This window comes from Triticum dicoccoides, chromosome 1B (genome assembly GCF_002162155.2).
Source record: "Triticum dicoccoides isolate Atlit2015 ecotype Zavitan chromosome 1B, WEW_v2.0, whole genome shotgun sequence".
In the NCBI taxonomy this organism is placed as follows: Eukaryota; Viridiplantae; Streptophyta; class Magnoliopsida; order Poales; family Poaceae; genus Triticum; species Triticum dicoccoides.
The window spans coordinates 402,704,906-402,713,726 of record NC_041381.1 but is presented as its reverse complement, the minus strand read 5'-3'; the positions used below and the strand labels follow the sequence as shown (position 1 = coordinate 402,713,726).

Here is an 8,821-nt window from a genome sequence, read left to right as displayed (position 1 = left end):
CAAGTCTAGTGACACAATGATGGCAACTTATTTGACACACACGACAATTTTCTGCCAAAAAATAAACTGAAGTACAAAGTTGCCATACTCTCGTCACTAAACTTGCCACCAAAAACTTTCGATTTGCCATGTGTTCATACCTTGTTGGCGCTGCCTCCTCACGGCACCACTTCTTCTTGCTCTCGGTTACCTCACACAACTCTTCTCACTTTGTCTCTCAACACAAGGAACACTCTCATGAACACATACGACCAGGACACATACACACACACATGTACAGAATGAAGAAATCCTATTAGCTTTGCCAAGAGTCCTTTCTCCTTGGTCACATGAGAGGCTACATCTTTTCTTTACCCTCACGTCCTCTTTCATTATCAATGCAACAAATGTATATACATGCATCTCAGCAACTAGCTAATCCACCACTTAGGCCACTTACCACATGAAGTGTTCCACTACTCAACTAACTAAACCACATATTGATGACTCACAAGTATAGGGGATCACTGAAGGAAATATGCCCTAGAGGCAATAATAAAGTTATTATTTATTTCCTTATATCATGATAAATGTTTATTATTCATGCTAGAATTGTATTAACCGGAAACGTAATACATGTGTGAATACATAGACAAACAGAGTGTCACTAGTATGCCTCTACTTGACTAGCTCGTTTCCTAACCATAGACATGAGTTGTCATTTGATTAACGGGATCACATCATTAGGAGAATGATGTGATTGACTTGACCCATTCCATTAGCATAGCACCCGATCGTTTAGTATATTGCTATTGCTTTCTTCATGACTTATACATGTTCCTATGACTATGAGATTATCCAACTCCCGTTTACCGGAGGAACACTTTATGTGCTACCAAACGTCACAACGTACCTGGGTGATTATAAAGGTGCTCTACAGGTGTCTCCAAAGGCACTTGTTGGGTTGGTGTATTTCGAGATTAGGATTTGTCACTCTGATTATCGGAGAGGTATCTCTGGGCCCTCTCGGTGATGCACACCACTTAAGCCTTGCAAGCATTGTAACTAATGAGTTAGTTGCAAGATCATGTATTATGGAACGAGTAAAGAGACTTGCCGGTAACGAGATTGAACTAGGTATTGAGATACCGACAATCGAATCTCGGGCAAGTAACATACCGATGACAAAGGGAACAACGTATGTTGTTATGCGGTCTGACCGATAAAGATCTCCGTAGAATATGTGGGAACCAATATGAGCATCCAGGTTCCGCTATTGGTTATTGACCGGAGACGTGTCTCGGTCATGTCTACATAGTTCTCGAACCCGTAGGGTCCGCACGCTTAACGTTACGATGATAGTTATATTATGAGTTTATATTTTTGATGTACCGAAGATTGTTCGGAGTCCCGGATGTGATCACGGACATGACGAGCAGTCTCTAAATGGTCGAGACATGAAGATTGATATATTGGAAGCCTATGTTTGGATATCGGAAATGTTCCGGATGAAATCGGGATTTTACCGGAGTATCGGGAGGTTACCGGAACCCCCTGGGAGGTTAATGGGCCTTAGTGGGCCTTTACGGAGAAGAGGAGAGGCGGCCATGGCTGGGTCGCGCGCCCCTCCCCCCTAGTCCGAATAGGACAAGGAGAGGGGGGCGGCGCCCCCCTTCCTTCCTCTCTCCCTCCTCTTTCCCCCCTCCCAAGTCCTAATCCAACTAGGAAAGGGGGGGGTCCTACTCCCGGTGGGAGTGGGACTCCTCCCGGCGTGCCTCTCCCCTTGGTCGGCCGCACCCCCTTGCTCCTTTATATACAGGGGCAGGGGGCACCCCATAGACACAAAAATTGATCGTTTGATCTTTTAGCCATGTACGGTGCCCCCTCCACCATAGTCCACCTTGATAACACTGTAGCGGTGCTTAAGCGAAGCCCTGCGTCGGTAGAACATCATAATCATCACCACGCCGCCGTGCTGACAAAACTCTCCCTCAGCACTCGGCTGGATCGGAGTTCGAGGGACGTCATCGGGTTGAACGTGTGCTGAACTCGGAGGTGCCGTACGTTCGGTACTTGATCGGTCGGATCGTGAAGACGTACGACTACATCAACCGCGTTGTGCTAACGCTTCCGCTTACGGTCTACAAGGGTATGTAGACAACACTCTCCCCTCTCGTTACTATGCATCACCATGATCTTGCATGTGTGTAGGAATTTTTTTGAAATTACTACATTCCCCAACAATCTCAACAGTCTTCGAGGGTAGTATTTCATCCAAATTTATTGATTCAACACAAGGGGAGCCAAAGAATATTTATAAGCCGTAGCAGGTGAGTTGTAAATTCAACCACACCTGAGAAGTTATCTCCTTGCAACAAGATATTAGTAGCGCAGTAATATGATAGTTTTGATAGCAGTGGTAACAATAGCAATAGCAATAGTAACAATAGTAGTAGCAGTTTTGTAGTAATTGGAACAATAGCAACAATAGTGATTCAAGGAAGACAATATTATGATAAAGCGTAGGCATGGAGTAGCGATGGATATTTGGATGACATTCATCATATAATAGTCACAACCTAGAGCTATAAACAATAGCTCCAATTCATCAATCATATGTAGGCATGTATTCCATATATAGTCATACATGCTTGCGATAAGAACTTGCATGTCATCTTTTGTCCTACCCTCCCATGGCAGCGGGGTCCTAATGGAAAACTAATAGTAATGAAGGTGATCCTTTTAATATAGGACTAGAACAAAGCACTAACACATAGTGAATACATGAACTCCTCAAATTATAGTCATCCCAGGAGATTGTCCCAATTATTGTCACCTTGGGGTCTATGGTTCAGAACAATAACAGGTGCATATAACTTGCAGATTGGATCAAGAAGTCAAATATATTCATGAAAATATAATAGGTTCAGATCTAAAACCATGGCACTTGGGCCCTAGTGACAAGAATTAAGCATAGCAAAGCCATAACAACAACAATCTCAGAACATAGTGGATACCAGGGATCAAGCCCTAACAAATTGACTCGATTACATGAAAAATCTCATCCATCTCCATCTACCTCCAGTATGCCTACGATGAAATTACTCACACCCAGTGGTGAGCATCATGAGGTTGTTTATGAAGAAGGGTTGTTGATGACGACGACGGCAAATTGCTCCATCCGGAGCCCCGGTGGACTCTAGATTAGGCCTCTGATGAAGAATAGAAGGTGGCAGCAACTCTGTATCGTAAAACAAGGTGAAAATTTCTCTCCTATTTTTTTGTTAGGAAGACGAAATATATTGATTTGAAATTAGGTCAGATGGAGGCCGAAGGACCCCACAAGGCACTAGGGCGCGTCCTAGGGGGGGTAGGCTTGCCCCTACCCTTGTGAGAAGGTGGTGCCCCCCTCTAGTAGATGTTTGCACCCGTATTTTTATATATATTCAATAAGAAAATCTCCGCCAAGTTTCATCCAATTCCTAGAACTTTTATTTCTGCACAAAAAACAACACCAAGGTAGTTCTGCTAAAAACAACGTTAGTCTGGGTTAGTTCCATTCAAATCATGCAAATTAGAGTCCAAAACAAGAGCAAAAGTGTTGGAAAAGTAGATACATTGGAGACGTATCACACATGCACGTGATGCCATCCACTCCTATCCATGCGCCAGTAACAGAACAGACCCACCCTCCTAGCATCTCTCTAGGAGCCATGACTTGGCTTCCAACGTACGTTGCATGTAACTAACTAACTCTCATGCAGCTAACTACCGTAGGCTACTTGCACGACCAAGGCCATCAACTTCCTCAATAGCCACAATACTCAACCCAAGCACTATGCATGTTTGTACAGGCCATCATGCTCTAGTGTCTACCACGTCTTGCCGCTTCTCATGACCTTTCCGTCTCTCACAACATTGTCGGCATCTCGCTGTGCTCGTCCATCGCACCATAGTCCGACATCTCACCTCCTTTGCACACACAACTGAAGCTTCATTGGCCTACTTACACTTTCCTATACCATCTAAACTACATTCGAACTTCAAACCAAACACACTGTTACAAAATAACAAGATTAGTGCATACCCGATGTTCGGGCGTTATCAGATTCCAATCTTAATTAGTCTCTCGTATTTGCGAATGTTGCATAAGGGGTGTAATCATAAGTGGGTTGTTTGTTCAAGTAAGAACAACACCTTATCATAGGTTCCACCGCAGAACAAGCTATCAAAACAATGAAATGTAACTCAATGAATCTTGATGAAAGTAACTGACGTGGCCTTAGCATATTTAAGGAGTGAGCCACTAGCTGCACCATTGCACTTTTGTTACTATTTACTTTCTTGCAATTGCTCTTGATTTGAAACAAACTATATAGCACCCTTTCTAGCTTCTCAGTGAACTCTTGCTAATTTTCACCAACCAATTCCTTCTACTCCTTGTTGCGTCTGACACTCTCACTTATCGTAAAGGCTATGATAGACCCCATACACTTGTGGGTCATCACCCATCCCCATGTTCAAATCCTGCTATCACCAACAATCCTCACCTCCCTATTGCACGGATCAGTGCTAGACGTGGAATTTTACCATACGAGAGATGTTCTTGAACAACCACTCTGCTTGACTGATCTAAACCCGAACAATTGCTGTCACCAACACCGACATAATCACTCAACATAGACGCAACAAGATGGTGGGATTTGACCGACCAACAAAGAAAATCACTAAATCAAAAATGCCGCGAAGGAACTTGAGCCCTGAATACCAATTTGTGAGGACCCAGATATGATCGAGCGGAATTTGGGACAAGAAATTGAGTAATCAAGGGAACGAGCTAGGGTTTAAGGCTAGATCGAGAGGGTCGTTATATATTATTATAGCTATAAGGTATCGAGTTCCAACCATTAGGCAATGAGCAACATATGCTCCACACAAACCATAACCCAACATAAATAGGTAGCTCATTACCCACTACAACGATGAAGGTATAAACAAGCATAACTATTGTATAACGGTAAAAGGGATCTGACAGCTCAGTGATGAGACCAGGAGAGGATGCTTATGAGTCGTTGGATCAGATTGAAGCGGTATTGCCAGAAGTGCTACACCTAACAGAAGAAAACATACAACTTCAGGTTTAGTTCTCACCCCTCCACAAGTGATCTAGAGGTGATGAGAGTAGCCACCCCTCTCTTGTTGGCGTCCACTGCTGATTCGTCCCTTCCCAGGTGGCCCTATGAGCCACGGAGGTGCGGCAGACCTCGGTCCATCGCGAGCGGGAGGGTTCCCACATTTTCTTTAGGTAGTTTTTGTGTCATGGTCGGGGTGGCAAGGTGGCGGCATCCTAGAGTAAGAATGATGTCCTTCGCGCCATTTTGTGCTCCGGTCGCGAGCGGGAGGGTGCATGTTGGTGTTTTTCTAGCGGATTTGCTTGGGTCTGTTTAGTGTTAGTCTACATCGTATCCATATGGATTTGGCTAGGGCTCCTGGTGTGTGTTTGTAGGTATGGTCATTTTGATCTCTGTTTTTCTTCATCAACGATATTTGTTGTTGTGGAGAATTGGTTCTTTGGGGTCTAAGCACGTCGACTTCCTGGGTGTCAACGACTAGCTAATTGTCCATGCCTTGCAACGAGACATACATATTCTAGTGGTTCAATATTTGGGGAAGACAAGTAAAATTTGATTTAGTTGATTTGAATGAATGACATGGGAAAGTTGGACACAATCATTGAGGGAGGATGATGACGACCCGCCTTCGACTCGCTCCAATGCTCTGTGTAGTCCACAAACTCGATTGTAATTTTTGTTACTTCTAGGGATCTTTACCAATAAATTGTGGGTGCTCTTATATTTTTTTTACTTGGACTGTGCTTCTTGTATTTGTCATGTCCTCATTTTGTATTCGATAATTTTTGAGGGAGGATGACATGGGAAAGTTGGACACAATCATTGAGGGAGGATGATGACGACCCGCCTTCGACTCGCTCCAATGCTCTGTGTAGTCCACAAACTCGATTGTAATTTTTGTTACTTCTAGGGATCTTTACCAATAAATTGTGGGTGCTCTTATATTTTTTTTACTTGGACCTCTTGTATTTGTCATGTCCTCATTTTGTATTCGATAATTTTCACATATATGGTGTCCATTGGGATCTAGGCAGTCCATTTTCCAAACAGTAACCGGAAAAGCCCCGAATGAGCATAAACAAACGTCATGTTGCATTTTCAGTGTCCCCAATAGAATTTGAGAGATAGCAAATGCCCCAAAGTACCAACAGAATTGACGCATGCCTGTATGTATTGGATCTTAGCTGATTTATCAAAAGAATAAACTGAAAACTGAATACAGAGAATGAGCAAGAACTGAAAACTGAATACACAGAATGAGCATGAACTGAAAACTGAATACACAGAATGAGCATGAACTACAATGAGAGCATTGAGTTATTTAGTACAACTTTGAGATATGTTGCACTAACTGAACCAGCAATAACATCAATGTACCACCATGTCCTCAGAAGAACTGGAACCAGCACTACTGTATCCCATCAAAGCCTAAAAAAGAAAGCATAAAAGATAGCATGTCCAAACCAAAAGAATGTGTTGCTTGGTTGGTGTCAGGGAGCGACAACCACACTACTGTATCCCATCAACGTAAACACCCCAAACCCATCCCCATCAACTCATGCAGGCCTGCTTACTCCTCCTCGTCATCGTCGTCGTGGAACCGGAGATGCTTCCCCTCCGGCACCGGCAGGCCCCTCAGCAGCGCGCCGTGCTCTGCCGCCGCGTTCTCCACCTCCTTCCTCTCCACGATCTCGTCGTCGCTGTTGTAGACGAACCGAGTGTGCCTGCCCTCGAACGCCGGCAGCCCGACCTTCTTCTTCTCCTCCGCCTCGAACACCGACATCTTGCTCATCCCCTCGCACAGATCATCAAAGCACTCGCTATCATCATCATCGTCTTCCCAGTCCTCCTCCTCGGTGTAGTACTCTCCTTCCGGCTCTTCCTCGGTATTGTACTCTTCTTCAGGCTCTCCCACGGTGTCAACACCGATCTCCTCCTCTTCCTTCTCCTCGGAGCTGACATTGACCTGGATAGACCAAACCGACGAGCTGTCGTCGTCAGCTGATCTGTCGCTGCTGCTCACGTGGAATGTCAGGGACGATCCATCGGTGGACTGGTCCGATTTCCCTGGGGAGTCGTCGAACACCAGCGCACGGTTGGGCGGGGGATCAGCAATGGCCTGAAACGACAACAGCAGTAGCAACGCAGCTCAAGCCCAGGTGTAACAAAAAGCCGACGGCAGAAATTAGAGGCATCGACATTCACAGCAGGCCAGATGCTGCAAATTGTGCAGATTACTAACGCAGCAAGAGTCTGCATCAAAATTTATTAAGTACTGTAGGACACAATAAACATCTTTGGTCTGCCTATCGTTGGGCATCTTTCACAGCAGGCTATGCTACTCAGAAATAAAACACAAGGGATCAGGCTATGCAAAAAATTGGTTAATTTTACAGAATTGCTATATCATGCGCAGCTCAACAAATGATGATCAATAAGTACAATGCAAGGTTTGATCTTTGAGTTGTTGCACGGAGATAATAACTAAACATACGAGGCAAATCAGAAATTGACAAAATCGATCTTTGAGTTGTTCACGGAGTTAAGACGGAGATCGGTACCTGCAGCTTAGGAATCAGTTCTTCCTGCTCCAGGACGCAGGGCAGCACGGTCCGGCCATCAGGCTGCGCGGACTCCCCACGACCGGCGGACTCGGCCCAGAGCTGGGGCGTGTTGAACGGCGTGGGGGCGAGGAGTTGCGCCGGCGACCTGGTGACGCCGAGCAGCGCGTGGATGCGGACCGGCCTGATGACGGCGGCGGCAGCGCCCTCCTCGTCGACCTTCTGCAGGAGCGTCTTGACCTGGCCGCGCAGCAGCGCCTCGCCAGAGCCGGGCGTGCAGCGGGGCCTGGGGCGGTTCTTGGCGCCAGCGGTGGAGGCCTGTGGCGTCCTGTCGGCGGCGTGGACGAGTCCGCCCGCGGCGAGGCCGACGATGGGGGAGTCGTTGGTGATGTCGTGCAGCGCGGCGCGCGGACCGTCCCCTCCCTTGGGGACGGCCTTCTTGGATCTGCTGCAGGTCACATCCGCGGCGGCGGCGGCGCTCTTCTCTGCAGGGGGAGAATCGAATCCAAGAACTGCGGTCAACACAGGGATTTCCGAGTAGAAGTATCACGACGGGATCCATAGGCGATCTGGGAGGGAGCGAGGGAATTGCGGTCGATCAAGAGGGGGGGACTCACGGGCGGATGCGGCGGCGAGCGAGCGGGTGATCCGCCTGGTGGACAGCGGCGTCTCCATCTCTGGCTGGTTCTTGCGCGCGGAGACGACGAGATGGGGACGCGCTTCACGTCGCTGAGGCGGAGAGACGCGAGGAGAGGGGAAGGCGGCGGCGGCGGTGGCAGCAATCGGGGGTGGGGGAGGAGAGAGATGGGAGGCGGCTTTAAAGGATTTGAACGACGCTCGGAGTCGGGGTTGGGGGAGAGTACAACGGTAATATGACCGTTGTCTCACGCGTCTGGAGAGAACGAGCCGTTGGTTTTGCCGTTGAGGAAGTCGCACGCGCGCTACGTGGGCCTGTAACCTACTACAGGCCCAGCTCGCTTATGGGACCGAGTACGTTTCGTCGTCTACGGACGGAGGTGCATGTTCGTTTGGTAGGGCCACTTTGGACATATGGTCCCACATATCTCACTCTCGCTCTTGAGAGTAGTATAGGTGCATCCGAGGTTGTCTGCACCGACATTCGCCGTGTACCCGCGACATCGAGCGTGA

The 8,821-nt window shown here is 47.1% G+C and overlaps 1 protein-coding gene across 2 annotated transcripts; it reads right to left on the bottom strand.

Moving 5' to 3' along the window:
* Nucleotides 1–6,337: 6,337 nt before the first annotated feature.
* Nucleotides 6,338–8,484, bottom strand: LOC119337744 (cyclic nucleotide-gated cation channel beta-1-like). 2 transcript variants are annotated; one of them, XM_037609922.1, is made up of 3 exons: nucleotides 8,290–8,484; nucleotides 7,673–8,184; nucleotides 6,338–7,230 (listed from the first exon to the last, which is right to left on the bottom strand). In XM_037609922.1, exons 1-3 carry the CDS (start codon nucleotides 8,345–8,347, stop codon nucleotides 6,682–6,684), a joined length of 1,119 nt encoding a protein of 372 aa, XP_037465819.1. In that variant the 5' UTR covers nucleotides 8,348–8,484; the 3' UTR covers nucleotides 6,338–6,681. The 2 variants fall into 2 exon arrangements, with proteins under 2 accessions (XP_037465819.1, XP_037465825.1); XM_037609928.1 differs by having other exon boundaries at nucleotides 7,673–8,157; nucleotides 8,290–8,481.
* Nucleotides 8,485–8,821: the final 337 nt, after the last annotated feature.

Bases quoted from the DNA above. Each gene is read 5' to 3' on its own strand.
- LOC119337744 (XM_037609922.1), bottom strand. From the start codon at position 8,347: ATGGAGACGCCGCTGTCCACCAGGCGGATCACCCGCTCGCTCGCCGCC. The intron at 8,185-8,289 runs GTGAGTCCCCCC...TGTTGACCGCAG, and splicing joins GCTCGCCGCCGCATCCGCCC to TTCTTGGATTCGATTCTCCC. The intron at 7,231-7,672 runs GTACCGATCTCC...TTGTCGTTTCAG, and splicing joins AACTGATTCCTAAGCTGCAG to GCCATTGCTGATCCCCCGCC.